Genomic DNA, 25,929 nt, shown 5'->3' on the forward strand with positions numbered 1-25,929 from the left:
AAATTTTGCTGTTTTGATAACATTGGAATCTGTTTCTCACATGTGCATCTACTGTTCCACTGAAATATATATTTCTTCTATATTAATCAGTTTTTGTATCTAACTGGCAAAATTCCAGGTATTTAGTCCATATTCTATGTTTATTTCTCTATAGGGAATGTAGATTCTTGTCTTGCAGACTTAGACTCTTCCTGTGCTCATGTCTACTGTTATTTAAAAGAGAGGGAAGGCATGTTATAATGCCCTGCTCCCTTCTGCCTGTTTCAGAGGACTATTCATCCCTTCCTGCCTTCCAAGGCTAAACTCCCTAAATCCCCCTGCTAGTGGTACTGGTCTCTAATTTCCCACCTTCTTTTGGACTTCGCCTTGCACTGCATCCATCTCTCCATCTTCACTGGCTTCCTCTATTTCTCTCTAAATATATAAAATTTTAAAAAATATACCTTTTTCCTTTCATGGGTCTGGATTCCTTTCAGACTATCATTTCATTTTACCTGCTACCTTTAACTCAAAGATTTCTTACGAAAGTTTGTCATAATCACTGTTTAATTCTTAATGCTTTCTAATCTGACTCCGGTCTCCCTCCTGGTTCCCTTAGACATGGGAAAACCAGTACTGTGCCTGCCATACATTGTGATAGTTGTTAAATGAGTGAGAGTCATTCCATGAAACCCTGACCTCTTGCTAACCATCAGTGGCCTTTTCTTAGTTCTTATTTAACCAGTTGAGACGCTTGATTTTCCAAGTCTTGTCTCCTTTCCAGAAAGTCTCTTTTTTATATTTGCACTTATGATATTGTACGTTCTTGTTTCAATTCCTGCCTCTGGCCATTCCCTTCTGTTTCCTTCACTGATTCTCTTCTGGCTAAATTACTTTTCATGTAGATGTTTCTCAAAGTCCTCGACCCTCCTCAACATCAGTCTTTCAAAGCAGTATCTTCCAATCTTATTACTTCATCTTTTGGCTCTCAGATCTCTACCCGACATCCCTCTTGAGCTCTAGACTTGTCAGAGTTCCAGACATTTCTACATGGAAGGCCTTTGATACTGCAAATTCAGTCTGCCCGAAAGTCTCAATATTTTCAGAGATGTTCTCTCTATATAAATTTGTTTGGGAGATAGAGGTGTTGGGAGGTAGGGAGGATTGTTTAACGGCTTGGGATGGAGGAAGAGCCCTGGGGGTCAAGTACTCCATTTGCAGATTTTCAATCAAACTCTGCTCTTAATCCCATGTCTCATATTGCCCTAAGTAGTACCTAGTCTCTTCAAATCCTGAGCTTTTCCAGGTGGTCTGCTGACAATCTGTCTGTAGATTGTTTCCCCCTTATGATCAAAGTTCCCTGTTGCAGACACTTGGGTAGAAGCTTCTTCTGGTCAATTACCATGCCTTCATCTGCTTTTGCCTTCTAAACTTTTTCTGAAATCTCTTATCTGCTAATATCTACTCTCTTCCTCTCCTTGTATTTATAACTTAAAAAAAACCCCTTTACTGTCATTTTAGAGTGTTTTGTACAAGAGAAGAAATCAGTGTGTGTGGTTTATCCCCAGTGTTAATCAGAATTTTTATCTCTCTTTCTATAAATTTATTTATTGATTCATTTATTTAATTTTTGGCTGCACTGGGTCTTTGCTGCTGCACGCGGGCTTTCTCTAGCTGCTGAGAGCGGGGGCTACTCTTTGTTGCGGTGCGCGGGCTTCTCCTTGTGGTGGCTTCTCTTGTTGCAGAGCACAGGCTCTAGGCGCACGGCCTTCGGTAGTTGTGGCATATGGGCTTCAGTAATTGTGGCTCGCAGGCTCAGTAGTTGTGGCTCGCGGGCTCTAGAGCACAGGCTCAGTAGTTGTGGCGCACGGGCTTAGTTGCTCCACGGCATGTGGGATCTTCCCAGACCAGGGCTCGAGGCTGGGTCCCCTGCATTGGCAGGCGGATTCTTAACCACTGCGCCACCAGGGAAGCCCAGAATATTTATCTCTTAATAGTTGAGGAAAGTGAATCTCAGATTGTCACTTGACAAACTCATATTATTATTGAGAGGACGCAGGAGAATTCAGATGCAGTTCTATACCATAGTGCTTCCCATTTGTGAACTTAATTTGTAAGGTATACTTATAAACTTAATTTACCAAAAAGAAATCCTATTAAAAATTAAAAGAGCTGTGGCGGTAAGTCTGTTTTCAGAATGAGTCATGAGCTAAATAAAATAAATGAAATCTGAACCATAGGTTATAGATTTTCCAAACCAGCCCTAAATAACTTGACGATTATTAGGCCTGTTCTCAGTAGCTTGGCATCTGCTTTATGTAAAGTTTAACTCTTGCCCCATTTTAGAATTGTTGCTCATAACTGATCATACAACATTGGTGAAGGTTCTGGTATCTTTTAAGAGATGTCTGGTTGCTATATGCCTATGATGTTTCTAGGGACAACCGAGGAGTATCAATCTAGTGCATATTACTGTTAGTTGTTAATAATTCATAACCCTTATTTTTAATATTATCATAAATAGTTTACTAAAAAGAACCACGCTTGTTTTTATTGTTGCCACTGTTCACTGATATGTAAAAATGGAAGAATTGTAGCTCAAGAGTATCTCACTGAATAAAAATAGTCACAAATTGTTCTTTATATCAATGCCTATATTGAGGGTACAGTACTGTTTAGTAAGATGAATATATTAAATTATGCATTTGTTTATATTTTGATTCGTGTAACTCTTATTTCCTTATTGGTCTTTTTCAACTCTTTTTTGGCCAGAGGTGAAATGGTAGTCAAATTTAAATATATTAAATGTTTGCATGGTTAGGAGAAATTTAATTACTGAACTAATTTTTAAAAATAAATTATAGCCTTAATGCATGCTTGCTGTCCTTTTTTTCTCAGTGATACAAATAGCAATATGACATCAATTTAAAATCAAGATTAAAAAAATTTTCTTTTTCCAACACGGGAACTCTCTTTTCAAAAATTTCAACTATAGTTGGACTTGGAACCCCATATGTAAACAGATCCAAGCAACGCTCCCCTGTTGATGATGGGAATGAGTAGCCTGGAGCCTCAGAGTCAGCCGCTGTTCCCTTCCTCTGCCAGCTATGGCACCTCCTTGGAACAGTTTTAAAATTACATGTGCAGTGATGGAAAGAACACAGTCTTTGGAATCAGACCTATCTGGGCTTAACTCCCAGGTCTCCATGTGGTAGCTTTCTAACCTTGGAAAATGTACTCAACCTCTCTGAACTTTGGTTTGCTGCTCTGTAGTGGGAGGCGTCGAACCTTATTTTTTTTTTTTTTTTTTGCGGTACGCGGGCCTCTCAGTGTTGTGGCCTCTCCCGTTGCGGAGCACAGGCTCCGGACGCGCAGGCTCAGCGGCCATGGCTCACGGGCCCAGCTGCTCCGCGGCATGTGGGACCCTCCCGGACCGGGGCACGAACCCGTGTCCCCTGCATCGGCAGGCGGACTCTCAACCACTTGGGCCACCAGAGAAGCCCCAATCCTTATTTTATAGAAGTGTTTTAGAATTAACTGAGATAACATGTGCTGCACTGCACGATACCCAACACAATTTAGGTACTGAGGAAAAGAGCTGTCTTCTTACCATGTGCAGTCTGACGACAACTTAGAATCTAACTCTTCGCTTAAGAATGGTGCTGACTTTTTCTGGGTGAATTGTATGGAAATCAGCTATTAGAAACATTGATTCTCTAACATTTGAAAAGAAGGCATGCATGAACGTATGTATGTACATTGAACTTTAGCTAAACTCAAAAACTCTCACCCTTGGTTGCTTCTATAAAGACTGGGTGGTGTCAGCGTGCCTGAAGTGGAGATTGCACTGCATGTTACTGCACCATTCACATGACCAAAGGGGCTGCCAGGGCTTAAGCCTGTTGATATGGCTGGTGCTGCTCTGGGGCCTTGATATCAGAGTTCTTGGATGTTGAACGTATTGCATGGTATCTGGTTTGATTTGCAGCGGCTCCAACCTCTCATAGACCTGGAATAGTCCTACTCTGTGGTGTGGTGGCGTACCTTAGGAAAATGGAAACTGGGGGTGAAGGGTCATGTACATACTCTAGATTTTTTGTGAGTAAATTTGCCTCCACAGGTGCCAGATACTGATTTGAGAGCTCCAAAAGGCTCTCACAGAATTAAAAACATTTATTATTCTTCCCAGTGTTTTCGTTGGAGAAGTGTTCATACCATACCAAGAAGGAATGGCTTTCCCCCTACGCTATGTCATCTTGTTCTTTTCTCTTCTCACCTTACACACCTGCCCTGGTTGATTTGATTTTACCTACATCTTAGCCAATGACAAAAATCACATCTGTCCCTCCAGCCCAATGTGTTCTCCTGAGCTTCAGGGTGACGGAGCCAATTCTTTGATGGACCTTTCCTGTGAAGATCCCTGAGTATGAGATTTGACTTACTCAAAGTTGAATTCAGTGTATTTTATCCTAATTTCCTTCTGTTTCTGTATTCCCTGTCCTGCTGAAAGGTGCCGCCAGGTACCCAATCTTGGTATCAGGGAATGATTCTGCCAAGTCATGTGTTGTGGCCAGATATCTTAGGAGAAAACTAACTAGAATTGTCTAGTAAGCAGCTGGGTTTAGTTTATGAATGCCAGATTTTGGTAACTGTAAGTAATCTGGGTAATAGTCCTACTCATGAAGCAAGCATGAAGTTGTTTGCCCTAACCTTGTGGTGACAAGGAAAAATAGGATGTTAAGAGTTGTTTATTGGAAGAACACACACACGCACGCACGCACGCATATACATAGGCAGTTTCCATTCTGAAAAGCTTTTGAGTTGTAGTAGGAATTTCCCAGGCAAAGAGGGCAAGGGATAAATGGTCTCAGCAGTGGTAATAGCTTTGTGCAAAGACATACCTGTAGTAAGAGAAAGAGGAAGCAAGAGGGCAGGGGGGAGAAAATAGGCTCCCATGAATGCCTGAGACCGCATATGGTGACATTAGGCATTGCGAGTGACAAGAGATCGAATCAAAGAGGGGCTAGACCCACCAAGACCCTAAATGCCATGCTAGGGAGTTTGGATTTTATCCTGACAAGGGTGCACAGCCAATGGAGGCCTTTAAGGACGATTAGATTTGAAATCTTTTAGATTGCCGTGGCTTTTGTCTGGAGAGCAGACTGGGGAACTTCAGGAATGGAAGCAAGGAAACAAGTCATTCATTGCTGGCAGTGTTCTAGGAGAGAGGTCATGGTGTCCTGATGTTTCATCTGACTTTTTAACAAGTGGGAATGTTAAAGTTTACAGAAAATGGAAGAATGGAGACACAGCATGGTTAAGTTCAGTTTTGGATGTATTGAGTTTGAGGTGCCAGTGAAGCATCCAGGTGGGTGTGGATGTTGGGTTGATCGCTGGATATACAGTCTGAGTTGAGAATACAAATATGGCAATCATCCGATTAATCTGTGAGAAATGAGACCTCATAAGAAAATCATGAAGGTAAAGCAGCCCCGGGCTGGAAGTTGGAGAAACATGACATGGAGGGAATGGCTAGAAGGATGTGAACTTGAAGGGGATGGAGAGAGAGGAAGAAGGGAAACCTCAGGGTGATGTCATGGAAGCCAAGGAAGACTGTTTTTCAGGATCAGATTCAGTCTCACCTCCTGTAGACGCATCATATGAGACCAGGGCAGAAAGAAAGTACATTGAATTAGCAAGTAGGACAGTGTCTCAGAGAGATCGTGGTCAGAGCCCAACTGGGGCAGAAGCCAAATTGCAGGGGCTCAAGGAGTCACTGGGAGGAAAGGGAAAGAAGATGGTGAGGGTTGGTGACTCCTTTTAAGGAGGTTGGTAGTGAAGGCAGAGGAGAAGGCTGTCCCTGGACTTAGACTTTTGAATGGTGGGCTCGCAGAAGGGCAGACGAGGAAGTGGGGTTCCTTAGGAGACATCAAGCGTTATGAAGTGGTGCCCTGGTGGATCCTTAGAGGAGGAGTCCTTCATCCCTTTATGCTGAGGGTGAGTGAAGGAAGTGGGACAGATGTGCTGTGAGGCAGGTAGAGGAGGGGTGGAGGCAGGACCATAGGAGAGCATCTCCATGAAGTAGAAGGTAGGTGCCTCTGCTGGGCGACAGATGGGATGGTGGAGGGGGTGTGGCAAAGGTTTGAAATAGCTGCTGTGGAAAATGGGGACTGTCTCAGACTGATTTCCAGCAGAGGCTGTAAATTGTGAATTATTGGCAGCCTACATCTGCATAGTTGTGCATATCCCTGTGGATTTTTAGAGCAAGATGCATTCACTTATGAGGAAAAGATAAAACTGGAATCTTCCCGGGTGGGGATGACCAGAGAACAAGCAAAAGAGGCTCTGAGGGTGTTAGCCATATCTGATGGCTGGATAGAAAAGATACGAAAATTTGCGGGAGCTGAAAGGGACAGAGTGAGAGAGGCCAGAAGCTGTGATGAGGCAGGAGGACATTGTGTGGTGGGTGCACCTGGGACAGTGGGTTAAGACAGCTGGAAAGATGATAGGGTGTGAACACTTGGGAATGCCTGAGATTGAGATTCACAGGCTGGGTGATTATGGGTAAAGACAAGGGTCAGGGGTTGCCGAACAGTGAGGTCCAGCAGAAGTGGAGGTCATCGGAGTTGAGGACGCTAACACAGGTCAGGGTGTTGTAAGGATTATCCCTGCTGTGTACAGTGAAGGCAGAGCCTGAGGTGGGCGGATGACCAAGCCAGGTGCTTGAGACGCTAAAGGAAGGGCCATCTGGCTCTTCACTATTTCTCATCAACAGACTCTTCGTTTGGTGACACTCTCTACCCCTTGGCCTTCTTGACCTTGTTCCCTGTGCCAGTCACCATGTTGGGACAGCACCGGCCACCTGTTAGAGGCTGATGAAGGAGGTGACAAACTAATGCCAATTAGACCTGAAAATAAGTTCTCACATCCCTAGAATGTAGGCTCTGTGAAAGCAGGGCTCTTGGTATATTTTTTTTCACTGTTGGATCAACGCACATAGAGTAGTATCTCGCTGTTCATCATTTATATAAGAATGAATACCTTAACATTTGCATTGACCCCGACTGTTCCTGGGAACACCTGGTCTCAGCCTATTGCTGCATTCCCCCAAACGCTCTTCCAAGTCTTCTCTATTTGGGGAGCTCAGATCCCAGCTCCACCTCTGTGTCCCTTCTTCAGCGGAGCATCTCTCCTCTCGCTTTACTGAGGTCAGAGCCACTCGTTGGACCTTGCTCATAGTCTTCTCCCCCTTACAGAATTGCTCAGGCTTTAGCCACTTCCTTATCACTGTAGCTGGAAGAGGAAGTGCCCCTACTCAGCTCCAAAGCTCGTGCTTCCCCTTTATTAGAAGTATTAGAGACTGTACTGGTCTCTTCATCTCATCACCTTCTGCTTTTCTTCCTCATATCCATCATCCTTCTGTTGTACAGCAGTTACTCCCTTCCCCCCAGGTGTAGAGCTGAGCCACAAAACAGGAACAAAAAGTCATTTCTGCTGTCTTGGACCTTAAACTGTCACCTTTTTACCTTTTCTCTAGTTAAAAAAAAAATCAAAAGTGTTGCCTTCTATTGAATTATTTACCGAGTGTTTCTATTTCTTTGCTCTGTGTTCACTGTTTAACACCTTGCGTTTGGGGCTATACTCACAAATTCCTGAGCTGTTATGACTATTTCTCCTGCATTCCTAGGGCTTTTCTATGGTCTTCATTCCTTCGTTTATTAGTGCAAGGAGGATTTAAGCACCCCTTATTGTCAGGCACATTTCAAGGTGCTAGAGGCAACAGCAATGACTAAAACAGACAAAAAACCCTGCACGTGTGGCTTTTACTTTCTAGAGGAAGAAACATTAAATAATATGTGTGTGTGTGAGATGTGTGTATTTGATACTAACAAGTACAAAGGAGAAAAGGCAGAGAAGGAATATAGGCCGTTTCAGAGTGGAGGAGTTTACTATTTTAGATAGAGTGACTGGAGAAACTTCAAATGGAGATGACAGTTAATAAAGGTTTGAAGGTGGTGAGCGGGTGTGAGTCATATAGCTCTGTGGGGGAAGAACATTCTAGGCAGAGAGAAGGGTGAATGCACAATTCCCGAGGGATGAGTGGCCCTCATGTTTTTTGGGTTTTTGAGGGGGGGGGGGGTTGCTGTACGCGGGCCTCTCACTGTCGTGGCCTCTCCCGTTGCGGAGCACAGGCTCCGGACGTGCAGGCTCAGCGGCCATGGCTCACGGGCCCAGCCGCTCCGCGGCATGTGGGATCTTCCCGGACCGAGGCACGAACCCGTGTCCCCTGCATCGGCAGGTGGACTCTCAACCACTGCGCCACCAGGGAAGCCCGGGCCTCATGTTTCTGGAGAACAGTGAGGAGGAAAGTCCTCATCTTTATTGACCTTACAGTGGCGTTTGGCATTTGCTCCCCTTTGCTTTCGGAAATATCCTTCGTTGTTTGCCTTTGGAGACCAGCATTCTGGTGGGATGACTGTTCCGGCTTTGGCCTTCCCCATCTCTTTCACTGATTTTTTTTCTTCTTTGTGCCTGCCTTTTAATCTTTTTTCCCCAAGGCTCTTTTGTTGGTCCCCCTTTCCCCTGAACACACTGTGTATCGCCAAATTGTGTTCTTAACTGTGCTCTGACTGCTTCTCCAGGGGACCACAGATTCTGCACGTTTGACATCTAGTTTGTTGCCTCACCTCCCCCAAACCCCACAAAGGCTCTAATCTCACCTTTCCTTCTATTTCCCATATCCATTTTTGTCTTAACTACTTAGATAGTTTCCCAATTTAGAAAACTTAATCATCTGTGACTTTGTTATCTCTCACCCTCCACTTCTAATTGGTCATCTTATCGACTTCATTCTCTATCCTCTGTGCCCCAGTCTTCTTCACCCACAGCCCTGCCATAATAAACGTACTTCACACTTCTGTGTGCTCGACCCAGGTGCTACCTTATGTGTTGAATGCTCTTCTCACCCTTCAGGAGCAAGCTCAAACATCACCTCTGTGTAGGGGATTCTCCCCATCCCCAGCCAAATTAATTTTGTCTTCCATTGTGTACATATCTCTCCCTTGCCCCACCCAGTGATATAATGATGAATATCTTGCTTTACTGTAAGTTCCTTGAAGCCACAGCTGAGTGTTATTAATCATTGTTCTTAATGCTTTCCTGTGTTTCCCTGTATTGGGCACATAGCAAAGAGAATAGATAGACGGATGAATTTGGACCTAAGGACACTGCGTTACAACATATTGAGTATGAAGGGAAAAAAATTAAATTCCCAAGATACATATGCCTTCATTAGTAGCCTTTATGTGTTATATTCGGAATACCAACATCTTTGAGGGCAACTGGAACCGATGTTTTGTTAACGTTTGCTTGAATCCTGAGTGCTTTCATTCTAGTACTCGTTGGAACAGTGGCAGACAGTACTATTGGCAGGTGACATTGGCCCTAGCTTGTGGCAGGCTGAACTTCATTGTTGTCTAGGCTGAGGTCAAAGAGCAGCTATTTTATATCAAATTTTAAGATGTAGTTATATAAATACTGGGTTTGTTGTGTTAACTTTGAATAGCAGTGCTCTTTCGTGCTAACTTTTGTCTCTAAATTTAAATAGTTTTTTGGTGGTGTTGTTGAAGGTATTTTAGTTACTGATACAGATTTCTCACAAGATTAGTAGGCAAAAATTAAGCAACTAAGACATTAAAATGCTCTTAAGATACAGGGATTCTGGAATAGCAAAGAAGTGATAATTGAGGGGAAAGAGAAACAAGTGATTTTTAAAAATTTTATATATATCATTCTAAAAGCGTTAAATGAGAAGGCTTTCACTAGTTTAGCAAAATGTATTTTCCTTGTTGAGACAGCAGTCCATTATATTTTGAAAGGAATCGTCAAGTAAAAATAATTGAGGCAGTGAGAGAAATAGTATTTTTGACAAATTATTTGTCTTGAGATTTTATGGATGTCAAAAAATGTAATTTCCATGTTCTCTAAGTTTTCCTTTTTCAAAAACCATTGCCCCAATTTTATAGAACTCCTTTGTGACTCTCTAAAGCATTTCAGGAATATTTGTGTTATTTTAGTGAGCAGCCTGTAGTTCCCGTTCCTCGGGTAGCCTCCCAGGAGGAGTGATGATACTCGTTGCAGGAAACAAATCACTGTTCTCTTCGTGCTGCAGTCTTGGTTCATTTTGAAGCAGGAGGAAATACTGTGGGTGGCCATTACAACAAATTAAATGGAGTAGTTAAAGGCAAAAAATATATGTCTTTCATACACACGATCGCTTTCAAAATGTCAACTAGCATATTTGCTGCTGCTGTACCGAGAGGCCATCTATGCTGTCAACGCGAGGAGAGGGCGCAGTTAATTTATAGGGCGGACCCCATAAAGAGCAGGAGGCTGGGTGGATGAAGTGGAGGCGCGTGGGATTGAGATGCCGTTGAAACCAGTAAAGGGCGAGACTTTGAGTGCCTCTGGAAGGCTGGTGCTACTCTAAACGTAGAGACTCACAAGTTATATTAAGGATGTAACACACAGAAAAATGCTATGCTGTGTGTTTACTCAGAAATATCCCTGACTTCTAAGGTGGGAACAAACAAAAAATATTGTTCGCTTGCAATTAATTTCCTGGGTTAATGGGTTCTAAACATTTTCTCAACCCTCCATATGCCAAATGTTATTAGTGGTTAGTGGAACACTCCTTTAAACTGTTTTGAATTTGGATTAAAACAGGGAAGGGAGGTGAACAAATGACATTATACTTATGATGTTCTTGGCTTCTTGAAGATCAGCTTCTTACAAAACGTTTTCCTGTGAACCTGCAGTGGCCTAAGGTGGTCTCACCTTGGTGTCCTGATATTTTTCTGACTCACACTTGAGCTTTCCTTTTATAAGGACTAGTGAGTGTGACATCTGACACATACTATCAGACCGCATTCCTTTCACAAGTAGGTGAGTGAGCGTGTTGGGAAGGCAGGCTGAGCTGGTCCCTTGGCCTGAAGCTAACGCAGCTTTAGGGAGGAGTGTGCCCTGGAATGCCAGCACGCGCTCGGATGGAGCAGCTCCGTCTCTTCACACAGAGTACGCGTGAATGGGAGCTTGCTTCACTAGTAGGTTAATTATGAGCAGGTAAGATGCACCCCTGAAAGTGTTTAACGTCTGCGAGAATTCCCGGTGCTGCCCACCGTGTGCATTAGTGCATGTATCAGGGCTTTGTGTTTTACCTTGAAGAGTTGGTAGCGGGCTTTTCCTCTAAATTGATACACCATGTTGCTGTCTTTCCTCATCTTCCTGAGGAACAGTTTTCCACCATGTGGCAGCTTCAGAGGTTAACACAGTGCTGAAATGATGAAGTCTATTTAGGTGTTGTCTGATGTACCGAGTGTGTGAAAATACTGTCCATTAGCTCTGTAATAATAAAAGCTACATTTAAACACCTCTGAGGTCTGCCATGATCTGTCCTTTTACTTATCTCTCCATACTTAACTTTTTGCTCTTCTCACTTTACACTCTTACCTCCAGTCCTTTTAAACTCCTTAGAAGCTGACACCTCTCTAAATGCAGAGAGACAGGGAGAAGAAGCAGGGAGCGGAGAACAGAGAGTGAGGGAGATGCACAAGCATCACGTAGGCACTTTTTAGGTCTCCTTCAGAGGACACTTCCTTTAGGAAGCATCCCCTGAGTTACCTCCTCTGCTCTCTCCACAACCAAATCTGGACTGGTTACTCCTGGGTCCCCATGTGGGCTGTCCTTCCCCCTTTGTGACATTTACTATATAGCTTTGTTAAAGTTGCACTGATGGTGCCCTTCAGTAGCTTGTAAACTACTAGGGAACAGAAGCCATCTGTCTTATTCACAGATGTATCCCTGGCATCAGGCACAGAGTGTGTCATGTAATAGGTTATCAGTTAGCCTATGTCATTTTTTAAATGATGTTGCTTAATATTCTCTCTTTCGTTTTCAAAGATTCCCCAAAGTGAGGACAAAAGGAACCATGCTGAGAAGCTAATCACTCTTCCAACACAGGAAGATTCCAAAAAGCCAAATGACCTTTCCGGTTCCACTTCAGATGCCAGAATGGGAGAAAGCGATAAACAGCCGAAAGAAAGCTTTTTTCAGTTTCTTGGTAACTTATTCAACATCTCAGGAAAATCATCTCTTGGTGAAGCCAAGCAGTCTTCTTTCAAAGATGAACATGACAAAACTGAGAAAGACTTACGAAACCCCAGTGACCATCCTGATGAAGGGGTCCAAAGGGAGAGGGCTGTTGTCAGTGGCTCCCTGGGAACCCTGGCACTTTCAGCAGAAGCACAAGAATCCAACTCAGCTGAACTCTCAGATGCCTTTTCTTTGGATACAACACAAGACAGTGAACAGGAAACCAGTGATTTGCTAAGAAAGTAAGTTTAAAATCTACTTATCTAAAAAAACTGAGCTTTTGGACCTAGCTTTTAAGCCTTAGTTCTACTACTGTTAATTAAGGGGATTAGAAAAAGTATTCTGTAATGTCCCTGCTACTAGGTGAAAAATTATATGGTTCTGTGTACCATACACATATCTAGGGCCCTTTGAGCTATTTTAGGGGGTGGTACTAATACCTTTTAGGTGCTAACTTTGTCATAGTAAACGATTTATTTCTGATTTAAGACTTCCTTAAATGGGAGTGTTTTCTGTTGTCTGAATTCTTCTGTAGTAGGACAGGCAATGTGTTCAGTATCTGCATTTTGGGAACAAAAATAATCCTATGGTTTGTGTTCACATTCCATCAGTATCTTTTCTTTGTGGAATCCAATTAAAGGGGTTAAGAAAAGAAATTAAATTGACTTTATTTATGGAATTAGCCTTTTGAACCTTTCCCACAGCTCCAAGAAACAAATCTTGAAGAAATTTAAGGAGCACTTCACCAACCCTTTTTTCTTCTTTGATTTACAATTGGGCACTAACTTGTTTTTCTTTGACTCAAATGAGCTAGAAGGAACATTTTCTATCCAGAAAATGTTTGTAACAATGTTGAGTCCATTAGACATTTTGTGTAACATAAAAGTATTCATTCGTAACTGATAAGGATCTGTTTTATTTTATTTTTAAAAATTTATTTATTAATTTATTTATTTTTGGCTGCATTGGGTCTTTGTTGCTGTGTGGGCTTTCGCTAGTTGTGGCGCACAGGGGCTACTCTTTGTTGCGGTGCTCAGGCTCTAGGCGCGTGGGCTTCAGCAGTTGTGGCACAGGACTCAGTAGTTGTGGCGCATGGGCTTAGTTTCTCTGCGGCCTGTGGGATCTTCCTGGACCAGGGCTCGAACCCGTGTCCCCTGCATTGGCAGGCAGATTCTTAACCACTGTGCCACCAGGGAAGTCCATGGATCTGTTTTACTGATTTTAATTTAAACTGTACTTGAGAATTATTTTTGTTCTTTGAAGAGTTCATTAATACTATAGTCAGATAGAGATGACAACTTAGGACTATGTGATTCTTTATAGTTTCAAAGAGTCCTCATGCATGTGATTTCAGTGAATTCCTCATAGTAAGCTTTTGAAGTAGGGGTAGGCACAGACCCATCTTACAGTTGTGAGAACTGAGACCCCAGATGGATTTGGGTTTGCCCATCAAGAGTGATGAGGTGGGGCTTGCCCTACCAGTTGTTAAAGTGTACTGATAAAGCTACGTAAATTGAAATGATGTAATACTGGTGTAATATTTGCTAGACATTTATATGGAACAGAATAGACAGTCTAGAAATAGACCCTTGTGTATTTTGTGATTTGAGCCCTTGAATGTGATGGCATTATGTATTCTTGTAAAAAGGAAGACTTGGGGAAATGGGATAATAATTTGGAGAAAAAAATAAAAGCTAGATACTCATCTCATTTTTACATTAAAATTAAAGTGGAATAAAAATGTTTAAGAAACATACAAAACTAAAAGCAGCTAAATGTGAATTTCTGGTGAGAAACAATTTTCTAAGCATGATAGCAATGGAAAGTATCAGGAAAGAGAAGATCAGTAGATAGGACTGCTTCCAGTTTTCCAACTCTCTATGATAAAAACTGTGAACAATGATACATTAAATTGGCAAATCAGAAAATTATATACAAAATTTGTATGTAAATAGTATATACAATTATATGCAAATATAATCATATAAATATACAAGTCAAAATTTAGACAAGTTATTACCTATAATTTGAAGGGTTAGAAAAAAATCCTTATCAAAAAGCATTGTAAATGATTTCATTTTCACTTAATTAAAAATAATAAACAGCTGTGTAATTGTTTTTATGTACCGTTGAGTATGCAAATTTCATTTTAATACCAATAAAGCCTTTAAGTAAACCTGTTGTGCTAACACTTTTTAGATTACTTTCCATACATTAACTCATGCTTCTCGTGTAATTTATGTAGGAAGCTACTTCACTGTTGGGTTGAAATTCTTTAAAAAGTTCTGCAATTCTTACATTTTCAGCAAATTCATATCCATCATGAGAAACTCTTCTGTCAAAACTTTATTGTGATTTTTAAGTAAATGTCTGGTTTTGCAGCTTTTCTTTACATAAAATAGTTAAAAGCCTTCCCTATTGTGAGAGAAGATATTCTTTTAAAAAAATTATTTTTATTTTTATTTTATTTATTTTGTTTTGGCTGCATTGGGTCTTTGTTGCTGTGCGCGGGCTTTCTCTAGTTGCAACTAGCGGGGGCTGCTCTTCGTTGCGGTGCGCGGGCTTCTCATTGTGGTGGCTTCTCTTGTTGCAGAGCATGGGCTCTAGGTGTGTGGGCTCAGTAGTTGTGGCATGTGGGCTCTAGAGCACAGGCTCAGTAGTTGTGGCACACGGGCTTAGTTGCTCCGCGGTATATGGGATCTTCCCAGACCAGGGCTCGAACCCGTGTTCCCTGCATTGGCAGGCGGATTCTTAACCACTGCACCACCAGGGAGGTCCCAGAGAGAAGATATTCTTTTTTAAAAAAAAAATTTATTTATTTATTTTTATTTTGACTGTGTTGGGTCTTCATTGCTGTGCATGGACTTTCTCTAGTTGCAGCGAGCGGGGGCTTATCATTGCGGTGGGTTTTTTTTGTTGCAGAGCATGGGCTCTAGGTGCGCGGGCTTCAGTAGTTGTGGCTTACGGGCTCTAGAGCGCAGGCTCAGTGGTTGTGGTGCACGGGCTTAGTTGCTCCGTGGCATGTGGGATCCTCCTGGGCCAGGGATCAAACCCATGTCCCCTGCATTGGCAGGCGGATTCTTAACCACTGTGCCACCAGGGAAGCCTGAAGATATTCTTCACTGTGTAATTTGAAAGGAAATAAATCTTAACACTAAAAATGTAGCTTAATCATACTTACTAAAAGTGAATTAGATATACTGAATACTTTTGCTCTAATGCTATTATTTTCAGGCTGCCTTTATAGAATTTTCTTTGAAGAATGGCACATGTCTTTGGTTGACCTTTGTAGTATCAGATGCATTAAGTTTACCCAGGATAGAGTACAGCCATATGTAGTACTTGGAGGCTTAATAAACTTTCACATGATAGGTAGTTAGGTTTGGGCTGAAATGCATAAAACCCTTTCCAGATTTGCAATATGTATGTCTATTCCCTTAAATAGTTGAAATTTCTAGATATTTTACTTTTTTCTTAGTGTTGTTTGGATCACATACCTCTACTTATATTGGATAAGCTACAGATCCCATGCACAATTACATAATACATGAAATGAATATGTTCTTTATTCAGTTTGTGAAAATAAACCTTTTTAATTTTCCATCTTTAGTTTATCTGTAAAGTTATGTATTTTTGACATTTCCATTTTCTTTCTATTTTCTGTATTAGGGAAAATCTTAATTAAAGGACAGTTTTATGGTCTTAATACTATTCAGTTATGAAGACTCAACTACAACCTGTGAGAGAATGTTGTAGAAAATAGACTATCTTGCCATGACTAACCCTTTACAAAGTGTGAGTGTAGCTCATCAGTACCTGAAAGGACTAATTATAATACATGAAGCTAAGCTTGAAACTTTGATTTTCAGTGCTTTAAACGTGATAGTATAGTTGTTTAGTATAAAGGGTACATATTTTAGTCACAAGCATATAACATTTCCACCTAGGGTGCTGAGGGAGATTATTTCATTAGAAATTTATATTGGTTCATATAAATCAGTTTAATCATTCTAGTTGACAGTAACCAGAAAGCTCCCAAGATGGGAATGGAAAACAATTATCCGTGCCCCACCCCCCAAAAAAGGACTCCAAAACTACCAAAAGGCATTCTTACAGTGAACTGAAATTTTTTCTGGAGTGGATTTTTCTCTGTGCTTTATTTTAATAGAAGTTCTTTTAGAGCAAAAGTTGCATTATTGGATTGATGTAGAATAAAACGCCTTGACGTCTCGTTAGGATGGAGTTGGTAGTAAGAGAACCTGAGTTTACTATACTTGAAGAATAACTTCTGATCCTTATCTCTCGAGTCTTATTTCTTCGGACATCATGTACATTTTGGTGATCTTTTAGGGAAAAAAAAATTTGCAGCCTTGAAAGTAGGTTTTAAGTATAAAATTTAAAAGCTTTGAAAGAAAAATCAAACAATAAAACTTCTTGTCATCTGTTCATACTTCTGGATCTTCGTGTATTGTTCTGAAAGGCTCTTGTATTTTCTGAATAATTTATGCATTTTGATATAGGATTTTACCAATAACATTAATTTACCTATATGTATTTTTTCTTCTTGTATGTTTTCTTAGATAGGTTCCCTTATCCAACTTTTAACTTTGTTTCATAACTGTCTTTGATCTAGCCTGAAATTTGTGTAGTAGCTAAAATCACTTCTCCAAGGCAAAGCTTTTCTCTATACATCTCCTGTAGCTCTTTTAAAATAGACAGTAAAATGAATGTAACTAATACAAACTTTTACAATAGTGGTGTGGTAGGATTTTATAGGCCAGCAATTACATAGATTGAAATAAGTTATTTCAGCTAAAATTCAAGAACTACGTTAAGGGGCACAGTTAATTGAGATTTTACATGTCAGAGGTTTACTTTGTGTTTTATCATGTGGACAAACCTAGCATTCTTCATGGTGTTGCTTTAAAGTTGGGGAGAGGGCTTCCCTGGTGGAGCAGTGGTTAAGAATCAGCCTGCCAATGCAGGGGACACGGGTTCGAGCCCTGGTCTGGGAAGATCCCACATGCTGTGGAGCAACTAAGCCCGAGTGCTACAACTACTGAGCCTGTGCTCTAGAGCCCGCAAGCCACAACTACTGAAGCCCACGTGCCTAGAGCCCATGCTCCACAACAAGAGAAGCCACTGCAGTGAGAAGCCCACACACAGCAACAAAGAGTAGCCCCTGCTCTCCGCAACTAGAGAAAGCCCGTGCACAACAATGAAGACCCAACGCCAAAAAAAAATAAATTTATTAAAAAATCAAAAAGTAAAGTTGGGGAGAAAATACCTCATTTTTAGATACTGGAATACTGATAACTGGATTTCTTAGTCATACATATGGGTTCTATAATGTTTTGTTAATTATATGTTTAACCTGAAAAAGTTAGAGCATACATCAAGTTTTTCTACCATACATTTTTGTAGCTGGGACCCTAAAATGTAACTAGAGAGCAGAATTGAAAACACTTTAGTATCATTTATAAGGATTAAGACAGAAACAAATTACTTAGCGTTTAGTATCATTGCTTTACTTAGCCATTCATTAATTCACACAAAGTTATTAAACATACATCATTTGCCAAATCTTATGTAGGGCACTTAAAAATATGAAAATGGGGCTTCCCTGGTGGCGCAGTGGTTGAGAGTCCGCCTGCCGATGCAGGGAACACGGGTTCGTGCCGCGGTCCAGGAAGATCCCACATGCCGCAGAGCGGCTGGGCCCGTGAGCCATGGCCGCTGAGCCTGTGCGTCCGGAGCCCGTGCTCCGCAACGGGAGAGGCCACAACAGTGAGGGGCCTGCGCACCACAAAAAAAAAAAAAAAAAAAAAAGAAAAAGAAAATGATGAAGATGTAGTGCCTGCCTTCAAATAGGCACTAGGTTAGTGGGGAAATAAATCAGTGCATATATCTTTATAATCTAATATGGCAAGTGATGTGCTCAGAGCCCTTTGTCCCCACAGATCAGAGGCTAACTGCCCGTTCTAGCAGTAACGGGGTCTTGGGGTATGTTTGCATTGGGGTTAACTTGGGAACTGAGTCTTATAGGACAGAAGCTTCTGTCTGGGGCTGGAATTGAAGGGGAGAGAAAGGTGTGTGTTAAGGGCTGTAAGGCAGCATAGCATAGCATAGCATAGCATCAGAGCTCCCAGGGGTAGATTCTCCAAAAGAAGTTAGATGCTGAGGACATCAGGAACTTTATGCTAGGGTTGAGAAAAAGTAGGGAACTTGTGCTAGAAACCTTTTTTGATTTCTGCATTCACCCAGCCAGTTTAATACTTACTCTGCTAATTGAAGAACTTAACAGGAGAGAGGATTTTTAAGGGAATTCTGTCATTTATTGACTTAAGTATATATTGAGTGCTTACTGCAGGCTAGACATCTTGCCAGGTGTTTTCTTTACAACTTCTCTAACTCTGTGCTAAAAGTTGCTGTTCCAAATTCACATCTAAATAAAGGAAGAGAAGCTCGCTATGATGCTCTGATATGGTGGAGAAATCAGTGATTAGCCATGAGGTACCAGTATGAGGCACAAAGGCAATGTGGTTCCTTCTAGTCAAAAACTCTTTGGAGATCAGAGTTAGAAGTCAAGCCTCAGGCTTGTCAGCCCACGTTCTCTCCATTAACCACCGTGAGAGAGACAGACGTAATCAGGTGAGAGGGACAGTTCTGAGGAGCTCAGACATTCATGCTGGTTGACACTTATGTGCTGCTGGTCACGTCTGTATTATGCTTAATAAAGATAGGTTGAACTAAAATATTCTAGGATTTCCTTCCCAAGTTTGGACATATGAAGAATAGGAGTGTTTGAAAGATATACTTCACTATGATTTCTGGAATTACTGTTAAGCGTTACTAATTATATTTCCTGATACTCTCATGCTATTTCTTTTTGCAGACAAATGGATGGTAAACCAGAGAGGCCTGTAGTAACATATGCCACGTACCGAGGCCCCAGACAAATTAGGAAGTATTTGAAGCAGCAGACGGCGCTGGAAACCTTGAATCCCTTAGACAGAGAAAATGAAAGTTCCGACTCTAGTACGAGCACACATATTGGCCTTGGAAGTGAGATAGAGGCTGGGATGGTGTCATTGTCATCAGCTAGCACAGACGTTTCTGTGAAAGGACAAGTGCTTAAAGGCCGGATAGAAGACTCTGATTATAATAAAATAAATATCAACCCAGAAAGCCATTCAACAAACAACCGAGAACTGTCTAGCACTGCTTCTTCTAGGGATGTTTTAAATAAAAATGATCCTGGGGGACCTGAGAGAAGTCGGTCATCCCGTTCTGAGACTAACTCTAGCTCCACTGATGGAGAATTTGACTCACAGCACCATTTCAGTTGTATACCAGTTTCTCAGACTGACAGAAATTTGGTATGTTCAGCATTGTTTACAAAAAGTAACAGTAGCAAAATTCCTTGCAGTCCAGACTTGCAGAGGACAGCAACACCAGAAACTACGGTAATAGAAAACAGCTCGATGATGAGTGATGGGACACTGGTGCAAAGAGAGGAGTGTGTTGAGCCTGAGAACCCTGCTGTTTCCGACTTCTCTGGTAGTAAATCTGATGGGAGTGACACTACCAAACATGGAAATACAGATTTGCCAAGTCCAAATAAATCAATTCGGCGTCAAGCTCTGCAGTGGCCACAGAGTAAGTGTTCTGACAAGCACACCGAAGGTAACTCGTCAAAGCACGCTGCCAATCACACCAGCAACATTGCTCTCCAGAGACATGCTGTAACAGACACAGAACTTGTAAGTGAAGAAAACAGATTGTCTGCCCTGGACACACAGGAAAATTTGGCTCCTACAGAAATCAGGCAAGAAACAGAAAGCACCTCAGTTGGTGAACCCACAACTTCAAGTCATGGAAAAGCTCCAGAAGGTAGAATCGAGTCATTACCCAAAGGTACTGACAAGTTGTTGGTAACAGAAGCCAAGAAGCTTGTTAGGCCACATAGCAAAATGCCTCCCATTGTTAGAATGAATGAAAAGGATGCTGCCTCTGTAAAACACACCAGTGAATTAGCCGTTGTAGCATGCTTAGAAAATAAAATACCACCCGAACTGAATAGAAATCACATTTCAGGATCTATTCTTGACTCTGAGAGTCGTCAGCAAGCCAAAGCATCACCTGATGCCAGGACATCTCTTAACCTTGACCATAAAAAATCAGATTTCAATACTTCATCTCCTACCTTTGTTTCCCGAGCTGGCCTGCTGAGCAGGTTGGATATTCCTGTCTTAAAGAATGAAGGTTCCTCTGTGCTCACTGAAACTGGGGATGTCAGCATCATTGGTATTTCCCATCAGCCTCGTAAGTGTCAAGAAGAAAATGTGACAAATCATGCTGAGGCCACAGACAGGAAGAGTCTCCCTGCTTGCCTTCATCCTGAGCGTGCATCTGCAATTCCTGAGTCCAAGGAAGTTCTTCCTGATAGTGGAAAATGCCAGTTTCCACTAGGTCTTGAAGCCAGTGACACCCACTTAACTGCAGTGGACTTGAGCTTTGAGTCCGAAAGCCTCTCTAAGGACCACAGTTCCACTTCATCTCAAGACCGTGATAAAGCAGAGTTCATGCTGTCAAACGCCAAAGCAAGTCAGGGCACTATAGGCAAGTCTGATTCTCTTTTCTCCTTGGAAACCAAAACTGATAACCTTGCAGAAATGTTGTCAACGTCTCAAGTTGACGGTCAGAACAGTGTTCCTGTTGGGTCACATTCTGGAAGAGGAAAAACTCTAGGTCTCTCCAAGGTATCTGTTCCCCAAACAGAGCCCAGAGACACTTCTCAGGATACAGTCTCTTCTCCACTTGAAATTACAGATGAGCCAGCAAGTCCTCTTTTATCAGAATTGACTTCCCTAGAAGTTGAACAGGACAGAAGTTTTCAGTTAGTGGGTCATAAAGAGATTAAAGAGAAATATTCAGATGCCAGCCTTAAAGAGAATCGCCAAACTGAGGTTTCTCCTTCTGCCTCCAAATATCAAGGTACACAGGAAGCAGAGGTGGAAGCCCCAGGTAATTCTGCTCTTCTCCAAAGTAATATACTTGGGACTTTACCTGCTGTTCATGATGGAGAAGTCACTAGGCAAATGGCACAGAACTGTGAAGCCAACGCTTCTGTGATTCATCAACCTGCAGTTATCTGTGGGACCAAAAAGATTTCTGGTTTTTCAGAAATGGCAGAACTCAGTTTCACTAATACTTCCCCCAAATTCCAAGAAACTGACAGCGCAGCAGTAAATGCACCTTTTCTGGGCTCTGGTGTGAGTTTGGAAAAAAATACGTTTGCATCTGAGGATTCAAATTTTCGTACTCATCCTTCTGTGCTGAGATCAGAAAAGAGAGCCTCATCTCACAGACAGAAAGAGGGTGCTCATCTCCTAAGTGGTGGTATTGATGGCATGGCTTCTTCCTCCAGTAACTCTGAAGAAGTTAGCATGGTTACAAGTTCACAGAATCCCCCAAATGATTTTAGTTCTGTAAAAGTTACCATAGATGTCCCACATGAAGGTGCCTCCTTGACTAACCTGCTGTACCCTGATAGCTCTTATTTGGAGTTTGAAACATCTCTCCCAACAGGGGCAGAAGTCACCCCACTTCAGGACCATTTTGGGGATCATACTGGGATGGTATCAGTTGATTTCCCAACTGCTGCCCAATTTGACAGTCCTATGAAAGCAGAGACTGGAGCAGTTGCTGGGGCCCCAGCGTCAGTTAACAGCTCAAGCCAGCAGTGTTCTGAAGCATCTGCTGAGCACATAGAAGCAAGGAGGAGAGCACGTGAGCCACTTCTGGACCTCGAAAGTGGTTTATGTAAAAAGGCTGATACATTGATTGGTGAGATCTTTAATTCTGTCAGGGAAGAGCTAAAGTCCAGACACACAGTTGGTACCTGCCAGGAGTATATAGCCGTAGGCGGCATAATGAATCCAGGTACCCTAAAAGAAGACATCCTTGAGAAAAGCCCATCAGAAGTGACACTGACAGGGATCCAGCTGACAGAGCATTTGGAAGAGCAGGCCGTGGAAAATATGTCTGAAGTCCAAGGGGAAGAAAAGGCTTGTGCTTCACCTATGGTTGGTGAGAAGAGTCTCCTTTTTGATTCTGATAGAATGAATGTATCTTGGTTGTTAGAAGATCAAGCTAGGGAATTAGTCAATGAGATTATTTATTCAGCCCAAGAAACCTTAGCAAACGATGCTCGGGATACCCGGGATTCTGAACTTCAGGCTAATACTTCAAAACTTCTGAACAGTGATAGTGTTAAGCCGCTTGATATGGTAAGGGAGTTCTTGGTGTCAGAACAGGCAGGAAGTCAAAGCACATGTGAAATTAGTGAAAAAGTATTAGGTAGATTCTTTGCTGTAAGTAACTTAGTTAGTGACACAGAGTCAATTAAAGGAAGAGAAATTGTTCTCTACCAAAAATCCCCTTTTTCAGGAAATAGAGGTGGACAGTCTGATAGTATAAACTTGCAGGAGTCAGATACTGTTTTACTAGCTGAAGACACGCCCCATACAGGGTTAGATGATAAGTCAGAAGCACATTCGTTTCTCAACAAGGACTGTAAAGAGAAAATGGAAATAAATGGTGTTGATAATCACAAAACTGAGACAGAGGAAAGAAGAACTCTTGTATTAAATTTCACGTGGCCTCCATTTGTGAATGATGACATCCATGTACCTGGGACATCTAAAAGCGGTTTGTCTGATACTCTTTTATGTATGTCTGAAAAAAGCTTGCCAGGACATAGTAATACAAGCGTACCCCTTGCAGTGTCAGAAGTAGGGAAAGTACACAAGAAGGACACTGAAGTAAATGTAGGAAGAATTGAGCTTATACCTTCCATGGTAGAAATGGGAAAACCAAATAAGAAGGATGCTGAATTGAATATTATGAAATATGAGGCAGTTCCCCCTATGTCAGAAGTGGGAAGAGCACATAAAGAGGATGCTGAGTTGCATACCTCGAAAACTGAGCCAGCAACTGAAATTCTTAAAATGAGAGAAGCATACCAAATGGATGCAGAGAGGTATATTGAAAAAACGGAGGGATTACCCGCCATTTTAGGAATGGAAAAAGCTTATGAAATGAGGGATACTGAAGGGGATATTGGGAAAACTGACATAACACCTGATATGTCAGAACTGAGAAATGTCTACCAAAAAGATGCAGAGGGAATCACTGGAAAGACTGAAGTGATACCTGCTACGTTAGAAATGGAAAATGTTTACCAAAAGGATGCTGAAGGGGATGTTGGTAAGACCGGGATGACTTTGGTTATGTCAGAAATGGACAATTTCTACCACAAAGATGTTGAGGGCACTGCCGAAAAGGTTGAAATGATACCTGCTACACTAGAAATGGAAGATATTTACCAAAAAGATGCTGAAGGAAAGATGGACAAAACTGAGGTGATGCCCATTACATTAGAAATGGTAAATATCTACCAAAAAGATGGTGAGAAGATCACTGGAAAGACTGAAAGACCTATGATGGACGTGGAAAACACTTACCAAAAGGATGCCAAAGGGGTTATTAGGAAAACTGAAATAGTACCTCCTTTTGTGTTAGAAGTGAAAGAAGCACACAAGAAGGCAGTACCTGCTTCCTTAGAAATGGAAAAAGCATGTAAGAGAGATGCAAAAGAGACAATTGGAACGATTGTGTCCATGCCCTTTAAGATAGACATGGAAAGAACATCCCCAGAAAATTCTGATGGGACTGTCAGGAAACATAAAGTGTTGTCCACAGCGGTAAACCTTGAGAAAACATACGGAACAGATCTGGAATTGCCTGTTACACAAGAAGAGGCCACACCTCCCATATCTGAAGCTGAAAAAGCACCCCAAGAGGTTGCTGAAGGGAGTGGTGGAGAAATGGAGAAGGAGCCTACTGAAATGAAGGCATGCTTGACAGCGTTTGACACTAGACTCACCTCTTTCAGGGGTTATGAATCACCTATGCTAAGTAAGGATTATGAAGGCTACCCAGCCTTAGCAATGCCAGATTTTCAACCCGAGGCTACCATAGGAAAGCTAGACAGAAGGACATCTGTTACTGCAGTACATAAGAAAATAAGAGATCTAGATTATGGAGATGAAAAGGAAGAGCCTAACCTAGCCTTCGTTGCTCAGGATGAACAAGAAAGTTCTTCCTTTACTATATTATATGAAGAGCCTCTTCAAGATGAGGACAAGTATGCTACTGCAGAAGTAAGAAGAACACAGTCCCTCCTGATTCCTGACACATCCACCAACAGCATGCCTGTTTCCGCGTGTGAAAGGTCTGAGAGTAGAACTGACCTCTTCCATCATTTTGAAAAGGAAACTAAATTAGGTGAGACATTCGATGATGATAGTTCAGAAATGATCTTATCAGTAGAGGCCAAAAGGTACAAGATTTATCCCTTAGCTTTGTCTCCCATTTATGAGGATGACAGCTCTCAGGAGGACATTCTATCCAGCGAAATCTCACCTGGCCATCGTGGCTCCACGAAATCGAGAGAGAGTGCAAACCAGTCCTCTTCTGTTTTATCGCTTCTCCAGTCAGTATCGGAGCGTTTAAAGATGAATTTGGATGAAGATGACAGATGGAGGGGAGGGGAAGAGGAGAAAGAGGAGGAAGAGCCATTGCACAAAGGAAGTCTGAGAGCTAGAAGGCGGGAAAATGTTATCTTCAAGCTGCCAGATTCTTCTGTCGCATTTTGCCCTGATGATGACCAGGAAAGTACTGGCGTTTCTAAGAGTTCTTATGTGATGTCAAATGAGCCTACTACCTCTAATCTGCAAATTGGTCTGTGGCCAGAAAAGACCTCATTTCTACAAAAATCTGACCTTACTTCCAAACTACATTCTTCTTTAAAGAGTGCTTATCATCAGTATTTGCAGACTTCCAAAATCCATTCTTCAGAAAAAGGAGCCAGATTTGGTGGAATTTTTCAGGAACCGGTGTCAAAATATTGCTGTGCTCGAGACACCTCAGGCCGATTAAGCTCGTTCACAGAGGTGAGTTATTTTGATTATTAACTAGTGAAGTAGTGCTTTGGATCATGAAATGATCTAAAAGTTTATTAAGAAAATCAGTGTTGGGCTTCCCTGGTGGCGCAGTGGTTGAGAGTCCGCCTGCCGATGCAGGGGACACGGGTTCGTGCCCCCATCCGGGAGGATCCCACAGAGCGGCTGGGCCCGTGAGCCATGGCCGCTGGGCCTGTGCGTCCGGAGCCTGTGCTCCGCAATGGGAGAGGCCACAACAGTGAGAGGCCCGCATACCGCAAAAAAAAAAAAAAAAAAGTCAGTGTTTTGAGGTTGTGAAAGATTTTTTTTTTTTAAATACCAGAGGTTACTTTGTACTTTGAAGTGTATCATAACTCATGAATTTTAGCTGGACTGGTATATTTGAGAAAACAAAATTGCTTCATCAGAATTTAAAAGGCATAAGAGAGAAGCAAGTTATATCCCAGTTCTTTGCTAATTTTTAGTTTTCAAACTAAATTAAGTGACAGCCTTCTGAGTTTCTCAAGGTACTGTATGTAGAAAAATTGTCACTTGCTGTTGAGCTTATGTGTCTCAAGAAAATATTTCACAATACTTAAAAATACTTTAACTACTTAAAATATTTTAAGTCTTTGCTTGACAACAGTCTCTCACTGTAGTTGGTCTTCTTCTTGTTCATACATAGCAGGGCAATGAACAGACTAATTCAGAGAAAAGGAGATGAAAACATTATAGCTGGAAAATGTCTTGAAATTCAATTACACTTTTCTTCAACTTAGAAATATTTAAATGT

General features: G+C 41.8%; 1 protein-coding gene across 1 annotated transcript in view; it reads left to right on the plus strand.

Annotated features, from left to right (window-relative positions):
* CRYBG3 (crystallin beta-gamma domain containing 3) overlaps positions 1 to 25,929 on the plus strand; it is a gene marked incomplete at its 5' end in the record, with an annotated part of 113,232 nt that overhangs the window by 19,495 nt on the left and 67,808 nt on the right. Inside the window, 2 exons of the mRNA XM_082840128.1 lie at positions 11,938 to 12,371; positions 19,025 to 25,148. Of these exons, the coding sequence (XP_082696254.1) occupies positions 11,938 to 12,371; positions 19,025 to 25,148 (6,558 nt within the window). The remainder of the gene's footprint in view (positions 1 to 11,937; positions 12,372 to 19,024; positions 25,149 to 25,929) is intronic.

The sequence above is a fragment of the Leucopleurus acutus genome (genome assembly GCF_964270905.1).
Source record: "Leucopleurus acutus genome assembly, chromosome: 5".
Taxonomy (NCBI): Eukaryota; Metazoa; Chordata; class Mammalia; order Artiodactyla; family Delphinidae; genus Leucopleurus; species Leucopleurus acutus.